Here is a 26533-nt window from a genome sequence, read left to right on the forward strand (position 1 = left end):
ATGGGAGCTCAAAGGTTAAACCTTTACACGGCAGAGATCAGGTCACTGAAACCAATCCTATTAGGCCAACACACACAGACACATGCATACTGTACATAAACAGCTTGAAGTGAGCATCTGAAAAAAGATTACACTCAAAAATAATGATTTTTTTTTTTTTAAATAAGAAGACTACATAAATATTCAATGATTTCTAAATTACTAGTGAATGTCACCCACCACTCAACTTGCAATTTCTGGTTATGAAAGAATAACCTTTACAAAGGAAAACAGGCTAGTTTAAATCTTGTGTGTGTGCGTGTTAATGTATAAACACTGCCACTTACATTTTCCCACCCACTCACTGGTTTTTGTTTTCTGTTGTTATGTTGGGCTCCACAGACTTCCTCTCAGGGTTGTTTATGTGGATGACCGTCCGGCTGGGGGATGTAGCGAGACAACGCTAATCCTCCAGTTAAATTAGCTGAACTACATCTGCCCTGCAAAGGATTAACCTGAGAAACACAGAGAGGTTAACCCTCTGTGTTTACGCCAGGTGTTTCTCTCCAGCTCAGTGTACGTTCACATCACAAACCAAAATAAATCATTTGCGTTTTAGTGCTCAAAATTATCCTTATCTATTTTATACAGTCGGGTTTAGTGTATTCAGAATCCCTCGCCCTCCTTTTAAGCCAACATCCTAGGTGATCGAGCATTTGCAGTCGTAGCGCCTAAGCTGTGGAATAATTTACCCCTACACATCAGACAGGCTCATACTGTCAATCTTTTTAAATCTTATCTTAAAACGCATTTTTATTTACTGGCTTTTAATACAGCATGAGAGTTATTTGTTAATTCATATTTGGTGTTTGCTTTTAATACTCTAAGTTGTTTTATTATGTATGTTGTATTCTTGTACAGCACTTTGGTCAACGCTCCTGTTGTAATTAAATGTGCTATATAAATAATTAAACCATTAAACTATCCTTCTAAATCACTTTTCTTCATGAGCGGAAGCTTTGAGCAGCAGGTGGGTGGGGCTTCTGCATTCCCAGCATGAGGCTGAGGACCATATTAGAAATATGAGCTCTCTCTGACATCACAAGGAGCAGTGTTGGTCAAGTTACTTGAAAAAAGTAATCAGTAGCTAATTACTGATTACTTCCACAAAATGTAATCCCATTACTTTACTGATTACTTATTTTCAAAAGTAATTAATTACTTAGTTACTTTTTAAAAACACGATTTACAACCTGAATAGGTGATAAAGTGATAGTTCTTTCAGCCCAATTCTACTTTTTCTGCATAATCCATCATACAAAATGTAATCAAATGGAAAAGTCTCTTTTTAAAACTTGTTTTATCAGTTTTAATCTTTTAACTTTATGCATCAAGCAAAAATTTAATTATATGCACCATTCTCTGAGTTGAATAAATTAGTTTAACATTTAAACCTATTTTCTGCACATTCCAGCACATAAAATAAAATAGTTTTTGTGTTTACACTCACTCTTTCAAATAGATGCAAGTAAAACACAGCAGGAAATAAATAAAGTCAAAGACTCAGCGGTCCTGTTGCTCTATTTTCACCTGTAAAGCAGGACTGCGGTAGGCGGAGGTTTACCCTGGTGCAGGTGTGCCGCGGTCAGTTGAAGAATCCGCGAGTTTCTCTGTGAGTTTCCCATTACGTCGGAGCGCACTCGGTGCTTGCTTGGAAGTTTAGGGGGGTTTTTTCGCTGTAAAAAGAAGTTTTCTTCCCACGCACGATGGACGCTAATGTTTTTGTCACTTTTTATGGAATCAAACTCAAGGTAAGGTCAGTACTTCCACGCTTTAAACGCTGCACGCTCATACTCTCTCCCACAATCGATATGTGATCCATTGTTGATCTGCACACAGCTGTTGTCACTAACGGCGCACTCGCTTACGTCACTGTCGTGAGACATTCTCGCAAAAAAATCACGGTTTTAGTAACGCAGTAACGCAGCGTTCCTACGGGAAAGTAACTGTAATCTAATTACTGTTTTTGCAATAGTAATCCCTTACTTTACTCGTTACTTGAAACAATTATTAAGATTACAGTAACGCACGCGTTACTGCCCATCTCTGACAAGGAGCCAAGAGAAGAAAAAAGTGATTAGAGTGAGTTTTTAGAGCAGTCTGAAACCTGAGATTTTAGCTCACTTGCATATATAGTATTGGTAAATACCATTTTGAAATGTTTCTATAATGGTTATTAGAAATAATAATATATGCAAGCTTTGTAATCAAAATATATTTAATGCTAAAGTATAAATATTGTTCTTATTTATGAATTTCAAATTTACTTTTCAAAAATTTTTTTTTTTTTAACTTATTTTATTTGTTTATTTTATGAAGATGCAAAATTGCAGATATTTACTGAACAGAACTAAAGATGTGAGCCTTCTAAAACATACTTCAGTGGATAAGAATATGTATTTACAGCAATTGGCCTCAAGATGTCAGTGTAACCACTCTGTAAAACAGTTGCCTCAGCGGAGATCAAGGTGCTGATGAAGCTGTGGGGCATTTATTAGCTGATAAGCAGCATGTGGAGTCAAGCCGACAGTAACAATAAAGCAAAAGGAAGATTGTAAGTCTAAGGAGGTTTAGCTCTGTGTCAAACTGAGCAAAGTGACAGGACGAAATTACAAAAGCAAACTCTTCAAATGTCATCAGATTCATCCAATAACAGATTAAATACATGAGCGTTTGAGAGAAGTCTGCTAACAGGAGGGATTGCATCTGAAATCTGACACTCAATTATATCAAAACTCTGCTCAGTCAGCTGGTTAGGAGCTCATCTCCTTTTTCCCACCAATAATTTCTGTGAACCTGTTGTGTGCTTCTATTAATGCAACAATGGTAATATTGCTGTTCTGAAATGGGTCATTTTGAAATGGGTAATTAAATCAAAATGACAAACAAACAAACAAACAAACAAACAAACAAACAAACAAAAACAAAAAACCCAACAAGCCCTTTATCTCATTACCTGGTTTCTCTACAAGTGCACATCGTTTGTGTATCAAGTCCTGTTTTATTGTATAAAACACTAAATGCTTCACACTATACAAAACAAAAATAAAGGAAAACAGAAAAGCCTTTTCATTCAGCAATGCTGAACTCACCACAAATAGAAACTTAGGTTTCCCGAACTCACAGACTTTATTTCAATCTTAGAAGTCTACAGAGTCATCTTAAAATTCAGAACAGGCTAATCTGTAACATTATGAACAACTGAAGAGAGAATTCTTCATTCTTGAATTCCACTCTATGTGACGTAGTTTTCCATTACTGTCTACAATAAAATGAAAAAATAAAGAAAACCTAAGACAACCTCAACTCTAAAGTTCTGTGCTGAAATCTCCAGGTTACACATCAGTAAGTTCCCACCATGAACACACACCATTTATGCATCTTGTCAGTCAGATCTCAGCAGCAGATCAAGTAGAAGCGGATTGCTGCTTTCCGCCACTTCAAACACTGACCAGACAGAGGTTGCTAAGCAACTGTTGTGCAGTATTTTGTGATTCAGTTGTCTTTACACAACAAAGAGATGCTGTATCGCTGCTCCTGAATGTGACCTTATCACCGAGCCACCCACCATCAAGAACAGGACCTTCCAGCAAAAGATGGTATGAGACATCAGTTCAGCATGTTTAGCACTTTTAGTTGCCTCAGACTAAACATGTTTAACATGTTTAAAATCAGACATTATCTTGGAAGATAATGCAATTATACTGCAGATTAAAGTCTAATTATGTAATACATACACTACATTAATAAAGGGCTTACTGGTTATGCACAAACATGTGGGAACAGTGCAAGCAACTTGCACTCTTTCTGGCAAGCTTCAATATGAACAAATAAGGTAGGCCCTGCCCACCTCTAAGCTTGACGCTCATTAGTGTGATGTTAGAAAATTACATTTTATTAACTACATCTTGCTCCTGTTCTAGTCACAGACATACAAAAATAAAAACCTTCAAAATACTCAAAGTTTTCCTTACAGTAGGTGTCACCATGGGAACATTTTTCCTAGAAACAAGTTGAAGTGGAAATATTGTTATTTTAACATCGATCCAGGCTGAAAATGGTGGCATCTACTTCATGAATGTGCTAGAAATCATATCTATCAAGAAAAAGCTTCTTTTTATTTTGCCACTATACATACATATAACTATTCAACTACTTCATGCAATCAATCATTCCCACTGCGGCAAATCAGTGGATTTGTAGACATGGTCTACAAGGAAAATTAAGGTGTCGCGGTAAATACAACAAAATAAAATGATATGACCAAGACAAAACTGTGGTATTTTGTAAATATAATAATAAACCAGTGATTCTTGGGATAAGGGACAAAACATGTCCGCCAGATAAAACCCAATTTTGGGGTTAAAAATATGCATACAAGTGTTAACCAACTGACTAAAAGAACCACCAAGGCAATGTTTATACAACAAAACTATGATTTTGCATTTTTTATACATATATATTCGCTTTAAATGGTACAATACATTACCAGTACCTTAAAAATCCATTGTCCAGAAGCAGGTTTGATAATATTAAAATACAGAAAAAAAAATCAACAGTAATGTAAAATTAAACATCATGGCTCTCGTCACTAAGTATTTAAGTCAATACCTTATATAATATCAAAATATACAATTGAAAATTTATTTTTACATATTTTCTAAGTGATTAAAATCGTGTCCAGAGTTTTTGTCAACACCATCAGATTTTTTAACAGTATGAAAAAATCAGGAATTATTGTGGGTAGCTTACACTCTGAGGACCCGTTTACCACTTCCTGTTTGATACACATGCCATGAGGTCACTGCTGTGATAATTGTTTTTCTTTTTAATTTAATTTATGACCTACCTTTCTGATAAAACTCTGTCTCACAACCATAGTGCGTCAACACCAAAGACGATGTAATGCAAGATTTAATTATTTTGTTTTATAAAAAGAGCTTAATTTAGGTAGATTGTAGAAGCCATAAGCAAATGATGAAAAACAAGATGGCTTCTGTCAGAAAAACATGTGTTATGAGAGAAAGTAGGGTATTTTGTCAACACCATCAGATGTCAACACCATCAGGATTTTGGTCTGACGGTGACCCTTTTCTAATGGTGTTGACAAATGTCACAAAAGTGTGCTATTCATCAATTATATTAAGTTATTTTTATTAATATTTCAGTCATATTACTTCTTGTGTATTTTACTGATATTTCTGCTTCACAGATGTGTCAAATATTATCGAATTTGCCTTATCTTGAATCTCATTGTTTATGTATACATCATTAATCCTGTAGGAAAATGCTTAGTCCTCTGCATTTAACCCATTCACTCAGTGATGCAGTGAGCAGCTGCCAATCCAGGATAGCCTCTGTTCGTTGGATTTGAACGCCCAACCTTCCGATCATGTGGCATCTGCTGAGCTATCTCTGCCCTGAGAGCTGGTCTTTAAGTGATGATGTATGAATCCTGCTTCCGGGCCCAAACTACTCTGTGTTTATTAAGCCTGTTGTGCTGCTAAAATGTTTTAATGGTTTTTATCTTGTTCTATTTAATCTGAACAAGCCCCTAAAAACAGTCAGTGATCACTGTCAGCCTAACCATCAGAAACCCTGCATTAGCTTTTATCAGGTGGAAAAAAGTTAGCATTCATCCTCCAGCTTCACTGTGTTTATGTTATGCTAACATAGCTGTGTCGCTAGCGATCACATAGCACATCACTATATACCAGCTAGCCCAACTTCAGTAACCCGACAAAAGTCACTGCTGTTTAGTTTTCTGTCTCCATTTATGTTGGAATGTAGGTGGAAACCAGCGAGCTAACTTCTAACTGTTAAATTTCATATATTCTGTTTTCATGGATGTCTGGATGTTAGACCTGGTAGAGCAGCCACATTGATCATTTTATTAAAGATGAAAGAATTTAGACAGTTTGTAACTCTCAGTGATGTCGCAGAGTTCCTTTGACTTTCAGATCTGCAGCGGAGTTTGGACCTGGAAATGGCTAATGACGTCAGACTTAAAGACCGGATAGCATTTCTATTGCTTAATACATAATTGTGTTGTGAATATTCATCCTTAATCTGTATAAATGCATATGGTTCAGAAAAACTATAGTAATTACAAGATGGTGCATTTCAGGCTAGAATAGCAAAGGGGAACCTGCCAAAGGAACGAAAGAGAAGGAACAGGGATGATCAAAAAAGGAGAAAAAAATTAACAGCCAGCCTGAGTTGAAGAAAGAGTTTCTCATAAAGGAAAGGGAAAGATGGAGACATAGATTGAAAGAGGGAAAAATAAGGAACATCAGTGATCTGAAAAGAAGAGAAAAAAGGCAGAAGAGAAGGTTTTGGAAACAAGCACAGAGAAACATACGGAGAGGAAGTCCAGCAGGGTCTAAACACTTTAGGAATCAAGGAGTAGTAGGCAGCTACTTGCTGGTGAACTATTAAGATGTAGAACTTGACGTGTGCAAAAACAGAATTGTTATGATGTGTCTTGTGATATTACATAAGTTGTTAAGGTTTAATGGTCATTTTGAAAAAAATAATATCTTGTTTTCTACTAGTGTGTCAACACCGTCAGCACCTTGTCAACTCCATAATATGGAGTTTTTGTTTATTTTTCTCTTTTGAAGAACCATATATTTTCCTCCCTCATGATCTTCCAATAAAAATACGTAATTTTCTCAATAAATGTGTAATCTTCATGCTGCTAAATATGATTGTTTCTTATAGAGATTAAATACAAGCTTCTGAAAATATGTATGACTGTAACTCTAATAATAAAAAGCCAAAACAATCTTGCTTTTAAACGTGGTATAATTAGTTTGAAAACATATGTGCATAAACAGTAGAACAGAGAAGCTGCTAATAGTCAAAATAGCTGAAACTAGTTGCTCTTAGAGGGTGTTCTCCTTGTGGCTGCGTGCAGCAGGCCTGGGGGAGGGTCTGTGCTGGCGGACGTAGGTTACGTAGGCAGGCGTGGGGGCTTGGGGTTCGGGGGTGCTTCGCCTCCGTGCTAGAGCTCCGGCTGGGCCTTGGGGGCTTCGGTCCTTGTTGGTATGTCGCCGAGGTTGTGGGCGGGTGGATGCACGGGGGCTCATCCCTGGCGCAGGGGGCCTCTGGCGCATCGGCCTAACTAGGGGGCTCTTCAACTGACAGGGAGTTTGTTCCATCCTTGCGGGAGTCCACTCTGCAGCTGGGGGAGAGTCATAGGAGAGGTGGAGAATAAACTTAACCTGGGTGTCTACTGTCTTGTGCAGTCTGGGAGATGATTGAATGCTAGGGTGGGTACAGTTTCCTCTGCAGTGGGGTCGGATGGGCTGCCCCGGGTCCAGTGGGGCTGGGCGGCCCTGCTGCTGTAGGCCCCAGTCTGGATGGACCTGGGCTCCCTTGCCTTGGTGGGTGCCAAAGGACGGGGTGCCTACTGGGGTCAGCGGGAGAGCTGACCCCAGTAGTAAGATACCCCAGTGGGGGAGCTGGGGTATCTTGCTCCTCCCTTCTTTTCCTCCCCATCCCCGGCTGCCTCCCTCTTCCCGCTCCAACACACCCACCCACACAAGTAGGGCCTTGGGGTGCACCCCAGGACCCCCCCGTCTCACCCCGTCCCACCCCATCCCCTTCTGGCCACCTGTGCCTCAATTTTATTCCACAACTTAGACATCCACCTTACTCACACTCTCATAACACATACATATAGGGCCTTGAGGGTGGGCACGTTAACGGCGTCCAGTGGACGGTCTGTGTATTCAACCCCACCTCTGGCGCCGGTGCCCACCTCTCAATTTTAAATCCATGTAGACATTGAGGGTTCTTGGGAGGGGCCGTGCTAACACCTGCTTCTTCACACACCCCTATTTTCTGCTGGAAAATCGGGGTGGGGCAAGGCCGCGATGATCTATTTGGCAAAGTAAATCCATTGGGTATCCTTGTTGGTCTTCAGACAACAATTCTGACGGCTAAAGAACCAAATGGGACAAGCAAAAGAAAAAAAAAAAGCTGAAACTATTTTTGCATTTCTTTGTGTCTGACGGTGTTGACAAAAACCTTGCACTTCTCCAGCAAAAACAGAAATTATTAAAAAATGTTACACCTGGGAGATTGTACCAAAACATGGTGAGACAGCCAAAACTTTGTGTAACAATTATATGTAAATATGTTTTTGAAAAATCAAAAAATATATTTTAGAAAATTAAAACCTGTTTTGTCCCTAATCTCAGGAATCACTGAAATGCCAATTCACTGTGTAATTGTGTAACTTTATTAGCAGCGTCCTCCTGAAATGCACCAACAACATTGAGTAACGTCCTCCTCTCTGCCCTTTAATGCTCTCTGGTTGCTATGGTAACACGTAAATATTTCTTTCAAAATAATACAAACAACTACAACACGGAAAAAGACACAGCAAAACCGAGTTAACGATAAAAACCGTAAATTTCGCACCCGAGCCTCAACTCTCGCGGCCCGGTACCAAACGACTTATGGACTGGTCGGTACCGGTCCGTTGCCAGGGGGTTGGGGACCGCTGATTTAAGTGACTTTGAACATGGCATCCTCTTTCCTAGATAACAATTTTCCTGTGATGTCCCAGCAAATTCACTCCAAGGACAGATGCAATATTTAAAGAAATTGCAAAAATTCCAAAAGTTACATGCAGAGCAAAGCTAATGAGCAAAGCTGAGCAACTAGTAGTTGAAGGTGGAGACCCAAAACAGAGCTACACAAGAGTGCCCCCAAAAGTTGATTCTGTTCATCTGGACAAGCATTTTCAGTGGGAGAAATTACATTTGCATGATGACTGAAACTAGCACCACTGAGGGAACAATGGGCTAAAGTGGGCAACACCCACTATCACCCGATGCAAAATGTTAATAATGTACATGTTAATGAATCAATAGTTTGAATTTAGTAACATAAGGGACACTGTTTTGATGCATGCTCAATCATCCAGGAAATCCCAAAAAGTTGATTGTGCTCATCTGGACGTAGCGTTTTCAGTGGGAGAAACTTTTCGTCAATCATGACGAATGTGACTTCTTCAGTCTCAGCTGATTGCAGGTTTCCCCAACCTTATAAAGAGTATATTTGCATAATAAGTGAATCTAGCACAATTGGTGAACCATGGGCTGTGAGGTGTAGTGTGTAAAACACACTATTCTCACATGTCAATTCCACTTTTGGGAACTCTGTTTGAATGAATTTCGCACAGAATCAGAAATGTAATTGGAAAAAGGCCAACAACTGTATTGTGAACAGTACTTTATTCCCCTTTTCAGTACTTGCTTCACTTAAAAAGGTTGTGGGCTCTTTTGGACACGCCATCTGATGTCGTCATTTACAGTTGCACACAGCTGTCTGCCAGAAGCAGCATCACAACTGCCCACATAGAAATTCACCCAAGAGATTTCCCACCGTAATGCTTGCCAGGTGTAGTGACAAGCAGGCGTTGGTGACTAGACATGACAGCGGCGGGGGATATGAAGGAACGTCTCGACACTGCACTCAACAAAGAGAACACAAAGAGCTGTGGCTAATTACAGCCGCTGTCAACAGGCTTCATTAGAGATGCAGCGCGGCTAACGGAGGCCCGCTCCTTCTGCCACCTCACAATGCTGCCGCACGCATTATTTATAGGCCAGCGACACACACACTTCCACTTCAGGATGTTGAACAAGCAGATTTTCTTGGCAGGAAGACAGCTGGCTGCTGAGCTCTTATTTACTGCTTCGCCTTGAAAAGAGGATGGTTTGAAAACCAGACACTGTGATAGCTTGTAAGAAAGTGTCACAGCTAGGAATATGCTCCAGATTTCTGCTGTATTTCAAGAATATTTTAGGTCAGATGTAGCATGTAACCTTCCATGTTTGCTGTGTAAACTGCTCCCCTCATAACTTTTCATGTTAGGAGTATCTGTAACTTCATGAAACAGACATTCACACACTCTTCATGCTGGTTTAAAGCAAAAAGAGTTTTGCACAGAAGGGTCACGAGACCATTATAAACCATGGTGTTTTGCTTGGATTAGGCTTAGCAGGACCTCACCCTGGAGCCAGCCCCAGGGAAGGGCCTCATTGCCAAGTGTCTGCTGGTTGGGCCCGGGGGCCAGGTTCAGCTAAGATGAACATAAAAAGCACCCCTGTTGTGGACCCACTACCTGCAAAAAGGGCTGTAGAGGAGTGCAGTGTGGTGTCAGTAAGAAGTGGGGGCCTTGGCACCTGGCAGTCTGATCCCCGGCTGCTGAAACTATCTTTTGATATGTGGAATGTAACCTCCTTGGTGGCAAAGGAGCCCGAGCTAGTGTTTGAGACTGAGAGACACTGGTTAGATATAGTTAGGCTTGCCTCAACGCACAGCCTTGGTTCTGGAGTGCGGTTGCCCAACGTGAGAGGCAGTGAGCAGGGGTGGGTTTACTTGTATTCCCCAATTCAACGCCTACACTTTGGGGTTCTTTCCATTAGACAAGAGGGATGCTTCCCAGGATCTCTGTGTCTGGGAATGTGAGTGACTGTCATCTGTATTATGTGCCAAATTATAATTCAGAGTATCTGGCCTTGTTGGGGTGCTGGAAATCCCCTCCTGGTGACCCGATTGTCCTGCTGGGGGATACTCACATGAGCAATGAGCTCGATCTGAACCCAAGAGGTGTTTTGTAATTTGACTTCTGTGCTAACCTCTATTTGTCCGTAACAAAAACCCTGTTCAAACACAAGGATATCCATAAGTGTCTGTGGTACCAGGACACCCTTGGTTGCAGGTCGATGATCAGTTTTGTAAACATGTCGTCAGCTCTCCTGCTGTATGTTCAGGACACTTGGGTGAAGAGAGGAGCAGAGCTGTCAGCTGATAACTGACAGCTCTGCTGGGTTTGATTTGGATAAGGTGGTGGGGAGAATGCTGGACAAAACTGGCACACTTTAATGGATAGTGAGAGTGTGCTGGGAACATCTGGCAGAATCTGGAGGATCTTCAACTTTCCCCTCTGACAGACCTTTAAAAGCATTCTGAGCAACAAGTCCACATCTCTGTTGCTAAGGTGTGGAGTTTTGGCTGCAAGCTGGTTGGTGCTTTTCACTTGTCATGGTGGTAATCCCTGAAGAAGATGGAGGACACCTGAGATAAAGGAGCTGTCAAGCTGAACAGGAAGTCCTATCGGGCATGGTTAGCTTAAGGAACTCTGGAGCAGCTGACTTCATGCGAAGAGGAATGCAGATCTGTGGAGGAGGTGCAGAAAAGGCAAAAACATAAACTAACGGCTTTTGGTCAGCCTCAAAGTGATTCTGGCAAGCTGTCAGATGAATGTCAGGGAATGCAGGAAGGTAACTTCTTAAAACTGTGGTTGCTTTAATCCTACTGCCACATCTGTGCAGGTGGATCAGTAGCGTCATAAAAAATGTGTAAATCAGGTTACAAAATTGTTTTGGTAGCACTTATTGACGCATTTTGAATCATCATCTCAACTCCTTCCTGTCCGGAACAATGATGGCAAATGGATAAATCAACAGTCAAACAGAAACCCTGGGTGAATGTGAGGAATGAAGCCACTGCCAGCTGTTGTGTACAAATGGAGACATGAACAGTTAGGGATCTGAGGAGAGAGAAAAGCCTGCTGTTGACACAGTAAACCTACGGAGCCATAAATACTGCAGTCAGCCTTCCCCACTCGTGCTCCCTCCTCTCATGCACGGGCCGCAGTGTGATTATGCGTGTTCCCTGTTCAGGAGTGGTGTATAAATAGTAAAGCGCTGCCCCAAATTGCGAAATTGGTTTCTCTCTTCTCTCAGACCCAGAGGAAGCAGAAGCAGCCGTGTTGTAAAATCTTTTAGGCTGCTGCTTAAACTTGTGGACAAACTGCAGCGCTGGGGAAAGTGCTGTCTGTAATTTAATAATGCAAACTAATGTGGCACATTCTCCTCATTTCTTCTGACAGCAGCCTGTAAAATGTAACAGGAAAAAAAAATTAAGGCGTTAATGAATAAATAGCGTTTAGAAATGCTGCCGTTCAAATCCATGTCAAAAGGTTACATTATAGAGACGCTGGAGTTTGGTGCATGAGTGATTTGAAATTGATTCCTGAAAATGACGACAGGAGTAACCACAGAGACTGTGTCTGATTGACTAAAGTGGTTATATCACATTATGTATAAATTACAACAATATTTCAGAGAAACTCCAAAGTAATTTAGTACTAATTATAGAGGAAACAGAGAGTGTCACTGCTAGAAAATGATGAATGAGCTAAATGACAAAGAGTACATAAAGTGAAATGATGCTGTACAGTCTGTATGGTGAACAGTTAAATTCTGTACTGTAACATTTTAGTTATTGTATCAAACTCTTTTTTTGCAGGCAGTTCATGTTTGTGAACATGTCCTTGGGGTTTTGTTATCGTTGATTATACAGTATATTATTAAAAGTAATGAGTATAAAGACTGATGTTCTTCCATTTAATCATTATTGTGCATTTTTAATCACAGAAAGGCGACTGAGAATGACAAATTCAGGCAATTCAGAGTAAATGTGCCTGACAGACATATGCAGGTTTTAAAGTTGGATTTTTTTTCAAATACATTTATGTTAAATTGGTGCTGTAGCTGCAGTGATGCGGACGCTGTACTGGTCCGTCGTGGTGAAGAGAGAGCTGAGTGTAAATGCGAAGCTCTCAATTGCGGATACAAGCGGCGGAAATGGGCTTCCTTCGAAGAGTGGCTGACTTCTCCCTTAGAGAAGTTCAGCCATTCGGGAGGGGCTCAGAGTGGAGCCGCTGCTCCTCCACATCGAAAGGAGCCAGATGAGGTGGTTCGGGCATCTGATAAGAATAACTCTGTCACGGACCCGGCTCTGGAGGACTCGGGTGTCCGTGAGCAGTGGTGTCATCTACTGTTCTGTCCACGTTTGTATGTAGAGTGTGTGGCTGTGTCTGCTTCTCTCTCTCTCCCCCCGGTCCTCGGGGCTGTTTACGGAAGTGCGCGCCGTGGGAAAGGCGTGACCTGGCGACTGTCGTCATCGGGAGTCCGTCCTCGCTGTTGCACCTGCAGGTGATTACCTGATCAGCGGTTGGTAATCATCTCCCGGGCTAGACGGAGGTAATTAACCGGGACTCGCGGCGACAGTCGACGTGGGATTATTATTCCTGACTGGTATAGTCTGTGCGAGACGTGTGGTCTTGGTAGTCGGCTAGCGTGTGTGGCTAATTGTGGATTGTCCTTCTTCCTCCAGGAAAGGCGAGCGGAGAAGAGTTGGGGACCACACACACTAGGGAGTTACAACACGGAACGCACTGGGAGCAAGGGACGAGCACGATTGGAAAATTGCACTTCTGAGTGAATTGTTGGACTTGCCTGTCTACAGTGTTGGGGAGTAACGGAATACATGTACCGCAGTTACGTATTTAAAATACAAAATATGAGTAACTGTATTCCGTTACAGTTACCGTTTAAAAAGGTGGTATTTAGAATACAGTTACTTTGTTGAAATAAATGGATTACACGGCGGTACTTTCCTGTTTCATTTTGTCGCGGGTCAGGACTGTTTGGGTTTGTTTGACAGCTACGTTCTGTTGTTCCAGGCGGCAGCGTTACGGTTGCCATGGTTACAGGGTGACGCTCTCTCTCTGCGTGTTTCCTGGGTGAGAGAGCGCCTTTTTGTTGTTGTTGTGCTAAGCTAATAGGCAGAATGCTACAGGTACAGCTCTAACGAATGTAGCCTCATGGGCAGTGTAGTCCGTGCTGCAGGGAGAATGGACTGCCATACCCGTTATGTGTCTGTGAGCGCGAGGAGGGAGAAAAAGGAGAGTGGAAAAGGACGAGCTGTCATCGAGCAAAAACGGGAGCTGGAAGCATGTAAATATAATAATAACCACTTCAGCCAAGAAGAGTGCCTGACGAGCCCAGTTGTAAGTAAGCTATTAAGACTCGACTGTACACCGTGTTCGTGTTTTCCTCCAAAACAATAAGTTCCGTTGGAGCAGCCTTTCAACGCCTCTCTCTGTCTCTTGCAAGAAAACTTGACCCAGACAACAAAGTAAAGCTATTTTTCGGCTACGAGCAGGCGTGATGATTTGGGCTTGTTTTGCAGTTGCAGGACATCTTTCTGTCATTGAGTAGGAACTCTTCCATATACCAAATTCTCGAATCAAATGCTACGCTTTAGAATAATGAATGATTTTAGAATTCGGCACCTAAAGCTTGGACCAAAATGTGGCAGCAGAACAATAATCTGAAGCACATCTTCTACAACATGACTGTGAGGGAGACTTTTGCCTTGTGCAGCACAAAATCTTATAGATCGCTTATAGAATTATGAAAAAAGTCAGTTATTGCCCGACTCTTTTATCTAAATAACTCGAGTTTGTTCCTTTGCACACAGAATTCTGTGACCTTTAATTGTAAACCACTTCAATGTTACCACTATCGACTACATTTTAACCAGAAGTGAAGCATTCAAGATTTAAAATATTGATCGCAATGATCTGATATTTCCTCCACGAATGCTTTCCAGTGACAGAGAGCGGGTGCACGGTTATCATTACCACCAATGGCCATAAAGAAAGCATATGGAACGTGAAGGTTCACACACTCGAGAGCAACCAATCAAAAGCTAGAAACTGAGGCTTCGGTTTATCTGTGTGCACTCATCTGCATCTTTCCATTGCCTTTCTATCTGATTCATCCACTTCTAAAATTTGCTTCACATTCAGTCTCAGCACATAAAGAGGAACTGCGGGTTTGGGAGGGATTGCAGTAGAAGAGACGGCGTGCCTGCAGTACAGCAATATATCCATGAAAACGGGTGTGAATTCCTTTGCAGGAACTTCAGTGAGTCAGTGATTCCTCCATGGAATTAATTTTTCTTGAGCTGAAAGAGATTTGTGAGCAGGGAAGGAGAAAAATGCTAAAAAAGCCTTTAGCAAAGATTGTGTTTGACAGTGAATCTCTGCCCTAGATTTGTGTTTAGATACCCCGTGCATACACATACACCCACACTCATGTTTCCATTAGCAGCCACGTGTGTTACGTCCGTGTTGCATCAGTAGCAGCTCTGTGGTCATGAACAGCCTTTTACATCATCCTGTGAGCTGGATTCCCCAGAGAAGTAAAGTTTGAATACTTTTATTTACAGTCTCCTTTTACACTCTTCTTTTATTTAGTTTTGTTGCTGCACTGAGCTTCACTTTGCAGAGGTATTACTGTAAGAAAAACTACTTCCACATCACTAAAACCATAACCTGTAATTTTCTCCACAAATTTGCTGTGAAAATAACTGCAAATGCACTTTTAATGTCATTCCCAACCCATAAAATCCTGTAACATTTAAAGGGAAAAGGTCAGCAAGGTGTCCCACATGCAGTTAGCAAAATGACCATCACACTAAGCTAAATTCTGGCAGCCTTAACCCAATTTCCCTCGGGATGAATAAAGTATGATCGATCAATCAATCAATTTGGTGTTTCCTGTCACTCAGATCTCAGGGCTGAGTGTGTGTAGCAAGACTTATTGATGTAATACCTCAGCGTATGAGTGTTTCTGTTAAACCTATATTTATGTGTACTGCTGTAGCTCCAGCAGAACCACCAAATCTGTGGTCTGGTTTCTAGTGTTAAATGTATGCAATGAAATAAATGAAAGAATAAAATATTACCGAGGCACCACCATGCCTGGAAAACTACAGCCTACCCTAATTAAATACCCAACTAAATATTTCCAACCCCTGATTTACTGTTTGTCCACAAATTGCTGTTTTCACAGTTTCCCAGGAGGAAAATCCAAGTTTTTTCCCCCAAACCTCTTTGGTTCAAAATGCAACTTTCAGAAACTTGAAACTGGAAATCTCTGTTGTCACACACTGGGATCCATGCTGTGACCAGCAGCTAAAACTTTATTTTGAAGTAGTATTTCTTAAACTGGTTGTTGAGTTTTGTGTGGGAAAAAAAATCACACAAAATGTCCATCATGGGCTTTGTACTATCCATGATTGTTTTGGTTTTTTTTTTTTTTGTTAAATTTTGGTTCCTCAGTTTTCTTCAGTTCTTGTTTCGCTACATATTTTTCAGCATCATGTTGCTTTTGTGGAGCCGTCATTGTCTCTCTCAATGTGTCGACGGTTATTTCCTGTTTTAGTTTTAAGCTTAGCTCCTCATGTGGTCAGGATACTTCTAAATAGTCCAAAAAAAGGCCTCTAACCACCATTTGGTAACCAGACTGTTACTTATATAGAGCTTTTGTACTCTAACTGATAACGCTTTCTATATGTCCTCAGTGTAAAACACTATGAGGTCAAGGAAAGGTGTGATGGAGAATTTACAGGGAAAAGAGAAGCATGGAGTAGAGAATTCATCTGCAAAATATCACTTCATTACAAAAGGTTGAAATTTTAAAAAATGGGAAGCTAAATACCCTAAAAAAATGAAATTAAACTTGTTTCCTTACTTTTTCTTGCTGGAGTGCGTGAACGTTTAGACCCAAAACAACACAAAAGCAGAGATTACTAATGCAAACTGATCTACAGCAAAGCTTAAATACACAGTCGGTATATAACTCACAATCTGGATTTAGACAGCAGCAAGTGATAAGAAGTATTTTATTATAGTAACGTGTTCAAACTTAACTTGTATCAGCCTGTTGTTGAAAATTCAAAACGTGGAGCACTCCACTCTTCCACTTCCAAGCCACACTTTTGTGCAACCATTCTTTTTTTCTTTTTTAGAAAAGAAGATATTTAGATATTTAAATAAGGAGAACGAGTACCCATAACATTAATGGGAGTGCAATGCTAAATAACATTAGCATTGTATTTTCTACATGTCCAGCTTTGTGGTCTTTAAAAACACTCAGAAATGACAAAAATCATCTTCAGTCCCCAGACGAACATCATGATCTCTTCCCTTCGCTCTAGTCAGAAGGATAATAAATATTTGTCACAGTCATTAACTTTGTATACTGTATTTGAAAAAAGTAGCACCACTTAGGTCATGTTTTTTGCATTTTACCATATTTAATTACAATATGTAATATGGCAGTGGAACATTTCAGTCTGCTGCCTTCTGTGAACAGCTTCTTTACACAATATAATGAAATAAATTAAGCAGAATGATTGAATTTCGATCCCTCACATCGGTCTTTGACAAATCAGCAATTTTTCTTTCTTTACTTCCATCATCTTCATGCGTTTTTTTCCCCCCAAATATTGTCCTTTCCTTCCTCTAACCCTCCTGTTTCCAGTGTCCGTGTCCTCATCAGGGAGCACCTAACAGGCCTGGAGTGTTTTTACACTTAGTCACTCAGATTATTTCAAACTCCACATCAGTTTGCCTGTATATTATTATTTTTTCAATTAAAAAATATCTGGCAGTAAGAAATAAATATGAACTCATGTTCACACACCAACCCTAAACTGTCACTCAGTAAACACTAGCATCCAGTAACAATGGAGGCTCACATTATTTACGGTAAATGTATCCAAGATGTTTTGCGATGGTACCCAGGTGTGAAGTAGCACATGTCTGTTTGAAGATTTTTGGCTTGCTTATTCTCTGATCAGGAGTAGCAAAATCTAGGTCCTTATACTGCACGTAGTCTTCACGGATATAATCCCACAGGGTAGTCTGGCCTTAAAACTGTAAACTTCTAGCACTATATAAGGTACTTTATCACTGACAGGTACGTATCTATGAAGCGCCTTGAGGCGACTTATGTTGTGATTTGGTGCTATATAAATAAAATTGAATTGAATTGAAATTGAATTGAATTGAAATGGTCAATTCCAGATCATGTGACACAGACATATGATCTGTTCTAATCACAAATAGAGATTAGAACAGGCCACAGGTATTAAAGGTACCGGGCTGCAGTGATTGGAGTTCCACAGGGTTCTGTGCTGGGATTAGATCTATTTACATTATCACTATAGTTTGTCTCTTGTCCCATCTCTCTCTGCTCTTTCCCCTCACCAAGAATGTATTATTGTTGGGTCTTTACCTTACAATATAAAAAGCACTGACGCTGTGATTTGGCACTGTATAAATAAAGCTTAATTGAAACTAATGCAATGAGCATACCTAAAGAATTCACAGTGTCAAACATGTTCTCACCATTATTTGTTCTCACATATGATATTTCTAACACCCTATAGATCTCTTGTATACTGACCTTTTAAATTGCTTTTACTTAAAAAAAAAATCTTATTTCAGATACTCCTTTCTGCAGATATACTCTTTTTACAGAATGGGGGATTTACTGTATTCTGATAGTCTAGCAGAGTAAGGCTGAAGTTAGTTGTGCAATGGCCGTCCTTTCATGTAATCTGTGGTGGTCACTGTGCACACAGACTTTTATTCCCTTACTTTAGCCTTAAAAGCAGCAAATCTTCTCTGAGGCAACACATAATTTGCACCCCAGTAGAAATTCTGGGGAAAATCGCTTCCTTATGGACAAAGTCAGGGAATTGCCTGAAAGCTTGAAAACCCCAAATATGAATATAGAGAAAATGCAACACAAATAATGTTAGATATTGTTTCACCACCACATTCAGAAAGTAACACAAGATTACAATCAGCTGGCAGTAAAGATTAAATTAAAGGGCTCTGTATGTGTTTTTATTGAATGACAGATTTAGAGTTGGTGTACAAAGTCCTTTCCAAACCATTAAGAGGAAGTGATCTATCTGTGGTCCCATCATGCCACAGGAAGCCCAGCAAAAACTCCCTTGCACAGCCAGTTCTTGGACCAAGTAGGAGATGATTTATCTGCCAGGGAAATGAGGTTTGGCATCAAATCTTTTAACGTTCAACTTTGGTATAAATTTTTTTTTAACTCTCTGTCTGTGATGTTTCGGTTGTTGCTGGATTTTTCAGACTCCAAACTGCACCGACAGCAAGACACCAAGGACCATGATTCACTTCAGAGGACAGACAGAGGGTGTGTCTTCCGCGCTGACCGACGATAGTCTATAACGCCCTGTTGCAGTTCACCGTGGTGACAATCTGCAGTGAGGAAAAGAAATGTTATTTCACCTGAACCCAGCATCCAGAGGTGAAATGTCTTTTGGGATTCTAAAAAAAAAAAATCCGTCGCTTTCACAGTTTCCAGTGTCTGCTTGAGTGAACGTCATCTGTTGTCTACTGCACTGCCGTGTGTCTGAAGAACATGCGCACACACACATGTGAATTAAAGGTCCGAGGCATTGTGCACATCTGTTCACGTTGGTGTGTCTTCGCAGTGTGTGTGTGCGCCACTCCTGTGTCACGCTGAACTCAGTGTGTCAAAACCGCAGAATTTCCATCTTTTTTCCAGAGTTGCACCGACGCCACTCAGCTCCTGCCTGAACATACTGGGCAGACGGACCATGAGCCGCTCCAGTTCCCCTGCAGATACCTGAACGACGACAGCAGAGAGGAAGAGAAATCAGACTGACATAGAACAAACTACAGGGGCTTTTATTCTTGATTTTCATATCATATTGGATATCACTTTGGTACTTTGGGTCTTATGAAAACACATTAGACCTACCTTGGATTTGCAGGTACAACCTTCACTAGATTAATTAAAAACCAAAGAAAATTGGATAATTTTTAGACACATTTTGTTGTTATATGGCAAATCTTTATCATCTGGCAACATCTAGGGCTGTATTATAAAGCCAACACTTAAGTGCCAAAAACTGTAGTTCCTCTATTGGCCACTTGAGGCTCCAAAAAACTCGAACTTTATAGCCTCAACCGTATCTGTTTCTATCTGATTTCTCATGCTTTTTACCTGATGTAGTGCCTTTGAGTGATCATTCCCTAATAACATTTATATTTACAATAATGGTTTACATAGCAGTGGGAAATACATCTGATTACAGTAGATATTTTTTTGAAAGGGCTGTAACTAAATTTAAGGATCTGCTTCCTCCACTGTTATCTTCTTCAGTGTCATATTCCAACACAGAGCCGCTATCTAAACTCAGGATGTCTTTACCTTACAATATAAAGCACCTTGAGGTGACTGTTATCGTAATTTGATGCTATATAAATACGACTGAAATTAATTGAGAAAAGAAATGAATTGAAGTTTGTGGCATTGTGACAAATGCAGCTTAGCTACCATAAAGTAACCTGTTGGATAATTATCAGAATCATCTTTTATGTTTCTGTAATGGTTAATTCACTAATATGTGCAAGCTCTTTAGTCTACGTGATATTTATAATGCTAAAATATAATTATCACTAACATAATTGAAATGTTTTACATATAAACAAGGAAAAAGCAGTTGTAAAGCACATTATTATTATTATTTGTTAAGTTGGCAAGTTACAGTTATTTATATACAATTTCTGAAAAATTACTTTTTATATAAATCATTATAGGTGTTATACTAAATTTGTTAAGCATTGTATGTGAGACTGTTGCCGAAGATGAATGAAATGAAAGTAAAACTGCTATGTGTGTGTTCTTTTGTGCCTTAGTATCAGTATGCTGCTTTGTGCTTTTGCTTGATAAAAATATCTAAAAGCACTGACGCACCCATAGGCTTACTCTCGAGCAAAACCCAGAGAACTTCTTAGAAATGGCCAGTCCAATTCTAAGAAAGGTTACATAGATTATGCCTTTGCAATCCCTTGTTTGTTGCTCATGAGTATTTTGTGTATTACATACATTTTCTATGTCATGTGTTCTTTAATAGGGTTTAGTGAGAAATGTAGCTGAATGTTTCATGTTGTTTTTTAATGACATTTACCTTGGAGTCTAGTCTCTGTATGTACGACCACAGATACTCGAGGTTGGCCCCAAATGGATGGACATGGAGGAAGGTCGATATAATGCCTGCGGAGAAGAAGGGCCATTAGATAAACCTGCGGTTCAGTGCAATGAAAATATGAGCATGGGAGCGATCTAACATCTCACTGGCAGAGATGATGAGTAAGTAAATCAAAGGTTAACAAAACTATAGAGAAACATCTAAACCTCAATTAAGGATGGAACAGTAAAAAACCCCAGCATATTTATATTACACACAATGCATACAAATATTTCAATGAGCATTCATTCCCATTTTCATTTGCAGATTTTACTTTAAATTTGTTCAACATTTGGACAGAAACATTTGTCATTGGATTTCTGAATGCAGTATTTGTGAGGCAAATGTGGTCTTTGAAAACTGCAAGTGTGTATATTTAGTATTTACCATCAGTATTCATGAGTGCTTCAAGAACAGGCTTAGCAAACTAATAAAGCCAAAGTGCGTGCACACACACACACACACACACACACACACACACACACACACACACACACACACACTGAGCTGACAAAGAAGTAAGATCCACTAGAGTGACTTTTAGATATAAAGGTTCAGGCTCCAGCAGAGCAGCCAATCTGCATCCTCATGAAATGCTGCACAATAAACAAATGGCAGAGCAGCCCCATAAAAATGCTGGCCAGAGCAGAAACTGCTCTCAACTTGATTACTTCTGAGAGGTCCTGCAAAGGTAGGCAGTCATGCGGAGGGGGGGGGGAGGAGTGGATGATGGTGGGGGTTGGGTAAGGGTAAAGAAATAGAGTGGCGTCCCCTGGAGGATCCAGCACAGCCAATATTTATTTCCTTGATTTATGTGGCGAAACGCTTGCAATTACAGACGGGCCTAATTCAATTTCTTCCACCAGGCCTGCTCACATGGAACAGTGCCACAGAGAACTGTAGGCTGAAGGAGGGGCAGGGATGTGGGTGCACTAAAAAAGGAAGTTAAATTTCAAGCTTGCACCAAGGAACTCTAACTTAGAAAAAGGGAGGAGAAAAAACCTACATAATCGACGAATGCAGTATGACATTTGGGTCCAGGCTATTTCAATTGCAGGTTCAGATAAGTTTCATAGTATTTACTATGGATCCAAGTTATTTTTCAGGAAGACACCTGCTAACAGTACATTTACTGTCACGATATACAAGTGGTACAAATCTTTGTCTTCTTGTTTTAAAAGTAGCGCACAAAAAAAATAAAAAACCTGTTACTTCTTTAGATGAGTTAAATGAGTTAAAATGAACAAATCCAAACTACAACTGAAATATTTTCTACATGTATAAGATAGGGCTGACTGCTGATAAGAGGAGACAAGCATACAAAGGAAAGTTTAGGAGCGTTTGGAGAAATTGATGAAACTACAACATGTACGTGCGTGGTTCGTGGTGCAGCTGCAGAGGAGGCTGACACACCAGAGCTCCATCGGCTCATCATGCCTCCCCTGTATTGAAAGTGCCAGGACCTGAGGTGGTTGTTGTTGTGTGTAGGATGCATCTGAAAAGCCTTCACAAAGCCCCACATTCAACTCTATTGAAAAATTTGTGAACAACGCTTAAAAGCTGGATTCATGGCAGGAAAGCAGCTAATTTAAACACACTCAATTCTGCCAAGAGTGGACAAAAAAACTGTTCAAGAAATCATTAAAAGCTCAAAATTACTGACATTCATGATGAGTGCTTGAAAACTTTTGACCATCGTTTAGCTTCTACAGACAACACAAAAGGTAAGAAAAAACTATTTTTCTGTGTATGACCTCTTATTCAAAAGAAAGGGAGTGCTGCAGCTGTATAACTGGAGCCTTAAAATGGTTTTAATGTTTAAAGTTTGAGGCTTGGCATTTCAAATAGTCCAGGACTAATTTATGAATCATGGCAATTTGTGGCTTCGGCATCTGTGTCTGCAGACAGTGATTCAAACAGTGGACACAAACTTGAACACATGCTACAACTGAGTGTGTGTGTATCGAAATGTTCCACAAATGTGCAAAAGAAAGCATGCTGGCAAACCTACTGATGGCTAAAAAAGCTCCTTTGTTTATTGTGTTTGGTTGGACTATTTGAACAAGTCAATAGCAGAAAACAATCTGTGCAGCCACACAGCAATAACTGAGCCATAGATGTGGAACACAGTAACATCACGACACAGCGCATACAGTCTGTATGAAATGAGCATCCAATTTATTCTTTTACGTGTGCACCCAGACTCTCGATGACTGCTTGCAGACGTGCAAATGCAACAAACATACCATCTAAACTGACAATTTACTGTCACTTGAAAACCTTCTGTTTTTTTCTCCACCTTCATTCACACACTGATATCAAAAGGTTCAACATACATGGATGACTTGCCTACCTTGCTTATTATAGTATTAAGAGTTGCATGTTACTTAGCAGTAATTGTGCAGCCTACCTCTGTCTGTCCCTTGTACAAATAAGACACCTTGCACACACACACACACACACACACATACACTTTCATACCCTGACCCACAGATCATTTAAAAAATTATATAAAATATATGATAATAAAATAATTAATATAATATTGGATCTATTATATTTGTACTGTCAAAATGAAATGACATTAGTCTCATGAGCTACATTAGCAAAACTAGTTTACTGGCAACCGTTTGCTAAAAGGACTCAGCCCATGGCTGTGGTGTCTCTCAGTCTCTGATACATCACATGCCAAAAAAAGGTCTCAGTTTTCTCCAGTAAAAGTAAAACAAAAAATATTAAATAAAGATTTCTATTTCTATTCTGTAAAACAACACTGTGCCCAATGTCCGTAGCTGCTACTGTCACGGCTGCTAGGTGCAGGGAGCAGCATTTGGTAAACTAGACGGTCCAACACTTCCAGCCTTCGAAGGACAGCCTATGCAGCACCTTTATGGGGACACACGTAAGGTCTTCGGGTTCACCTTAGCTAGCTAACCTAGACACAAGTCACTTCTGGTTCTAAAAAACCAAGATGGCGGTAGCAACAATGCTGAACTCAAGGCTAAATTAATTCATTAATTAAAAAGAGTTTTGTCAGAGTCAGGGGACTTCATAATCTAAAGTCCTTCTACATAGAAGCCTTGCAACTGAGCAGCCATCTTGAGCTCTACTGGGTCAGCTACTTTGAACGTTATATAAATGAACTTCAGTTCCATTGGTCACTCATTCAAAAAGAATCTGACTTTGCAATTCTCCCGTAGATTTGAATTGTGGATTCTTTGTGTCTCTCCCGCAATGCCTCTGCTATAACCCACTCCCACTTAACTCAAGTTAGTCAGAAAGCCAGTCAATGTGGAAGCATTCTCCCTGCAAGGCTCACCTGGTGACCTCCTATGCTGAAAGGCTGCACGGACCTGTGCTTGATTCTGCCCGGGACCATTTACTGTGTGTGACTCTCCCGTCTTCCCTATCCAGTAAAGGCAAATATGCCCAAGAACCATAAAACAGGGAGAATAGGTAGCATAACATTTCAAAATACTTCCACTCAGTGTTTTGATATGCAAATTAAAATGCTAAATGTAAATTCTATTGTCTTATTTGATTTTACTGTGTGAGAAAATCGGCCACATGCCTTTAAAAATGTGTTTGTTTGATGAAAATCTCCCAGCAGCAGCAGCAGCAGCAGCAGCAGCAGCAGCAGGGGAGGAAGACAGAGAGCTGTGCCTCCTCGCTCCTTCATATTTGGATTTTCTTGGCGCCACTAAGAGAGATAAATGTGCTGCTGTTCCTCCCGCTCTGCTCTGTTGTGGACAAATACAGATCGTCCTGTGCTTTTCTCCACGCTGCTGCATGGTCTGTGGTAACGCGAGGCTTTACAGAGGGAAACAAAGGCAGCAGAAATGAATTGTGTCCAGCTGCTGTATGGGGGCCCAACACAGAGTGAAATCCACGTCTCTGATTTTAGAAGAAGATAGAAACAGAAAGGAGCCACAGCAGGCTTTAGGCACTTTGTTTTTCTGTCTCTCCTGCAGAAGAAGGTTTGAGAGCTCTCCAAGCTCTCAGACAGCAGACGCTATGTTTACGCCTAACACGGCAGCGGTGGTATGAGCTGAGACGAGTTAAGTGTCAAGCACTCTTGCACACTCACGTTCAGTTATCTTTAATGCTCCGCTACCGAATACTCTCAGAACTGTGCTGTGCGCTGAACTTACAAAGTAATCAGGGTGCTGCTGTCCACACGTGTAGCTTGAATGAGCGTCACAGCCTGCACAGTCTCTCTGGAAATTAAATTAGCCATGAAAGCTGTCAGTAAGTTCCAGTCAAAGACTTTCATAATCCAACTATGCGCATAATCCACCTTGAGCTGTGTACTGGGAGAGTTTCTTGGAATGAGCAGAGGCTGGAAACAAATCACTCCGAGCAAGAATCTGCGCTCTCACACGTTCACCTCTGCTCACACAGCAGCCAAATTAGATTTACATCTTTCCTGGGCTGGAAGAAAACAGAGCCAAGGAGAAGACCAAGACCTAACTGCTCTGTGGGTAAAAAGGTTTTTTATACCGGTGATTTCCACTGATGACGTAATGGAGAGGTAAGCAAGCTTTCACTTTGTTCCTTTCGTATGCCAGCTGAAATACATAACAAGAAGAAGGATATGGAAAAACTTCAGGTTATAATATACACTGGAGATTAATTTTCTGACTGAAGTCTCTCTTTTCCTTCCGCTGTCCAGCCTCTGCAGAGCAGAAGCCTCACGATCTGAGGTGAGAAAGAGTAAAAGATTAAGCAGTGAGTGCTCTGAGAGCTTATTTGGCCACAGTGTTGCCTGTTGGGTACAACAGGACCATACTGTCAGTGAACTTCTGCGTTATTCCTGACACTGTTTGCTGGAACAAATAATAAAAAAAAAAAACCCTCACAGATTTCAACCAAAAAGTCAAAAGGGGTTTTATTTCAGTGTCGTCTCATCCATACCTCAATGCACTCTGTCACTTTGTACGCCACAACGTGTGCACATCTGTACACCTATAATATCAGTAACATCCCAGAAACATTAGTGGTAACACTTGTGTCCTTTTATATTTATGTTTATATTTATATCTCTTTTTCTATACTTTATTTTATAGATAGCTTTATTGTAGGGGTGCAACGATACACAAAATTCACGGTTCGGTTCGGTTCGATACTTTGGTGTCACGGTTCGATATTTTTTCGATACAAAAAAATGTTCATGCCTTTTTAATTTGTCATTTATTAAAATTATAAATATATATTTTAACTCAAAAGTACAGTTTTTAAATTTAATGTTGCTGAAACAACAAAGTAATAAAAAAAATAAATATATCTGATTGAGGAATCACTCATCTTTGGAAAAGAGAGTTTATTACAGAGAAATGTCTCTTTCCAAAATAAAAGCTATACTATCCGCTTCTTCTGGGCTATATTCTCAGCAGCATATTAAACATATCAGGTCCCCATGAGGAGAATCCTGTGCTAACAGCTGTCTAAATGACTCGGCTAAAGTTTGTAGCATGCGTGCTTGTTGTTTTTGTCTGCTTCCACTTGTCTTTGCACTAGGATGCTGTCGGAGTAAATGTGCAGTCATATTCGTTGTGTTCCCACTAGTGCTGTCAGCGTTAATCTCGTTGAAATGACGTTAAAGCCACAACACGGCAAATCTCCGTCAACGAGCTACCGCGGATCGCCCCGTGCGTGGGGCTGGACGGTCAACACGTTAACGAGCTAACTGCGCTAACATACTAGTTTCCACCAATGTAATTGAGCATTGCAT

General features: G+C 40.4%; 2 protein-coding genes across 3 annotated transcripts in view; both read right to left on the minus strand.

Annotated features, from left to right (window-relative positions):
* LOC308410028 (GDP-Man:Man(3)GlcNAc(2)-PP-Dol alpha-1,2-mannosyltransferase-like) overlaps positions 1-26533 on the minus strand; it is a 115369-nt gene that overhangs the window by 79658 nt on the left and 9178 nt on the right. The gene's annotated exons all lie outside the window — the stretch shown is intronic.
* enox1 (ecto-NOX disulfide-thiol exchanger 1) overlaps positions 16643-26533 on the minus strand; it is a 151164-nt gene continuing 141273 nt past the window's right edge. For both annotated transcript variants that reach the window (XM_080903097.1, XM_080903098.1), the window contains exons 15-16: positions 20743-20828; positions 16643-19394 (exon numbers count right to left, since the gene is read on the minus strand). In XM_080903097.1, coding sequence (XP_080759223.1) covers positions 19263-19394; positions 20743-20828 — 218 coding nt within the window. In that variant the 3' untranslated portion in view covers positions 16643-19262. The remainder of the gene's footprint in view (positions 19395-20742; positions 20829-26533) is intronic.

Source organism: Rhamphochromis sp. 'chilingali' (genome assembly GCF_963969265.1).
Source record: "Rhamphochromis sp. 'chilingali' genome assembly, chromosome: 14".
NCBI lineage: Eukaryota > Metazoa > Chordata > Actinopteri > Cichliformes > Cichlidae > Rhamphochromis > Rhamphochromis sp. 'chilingali'.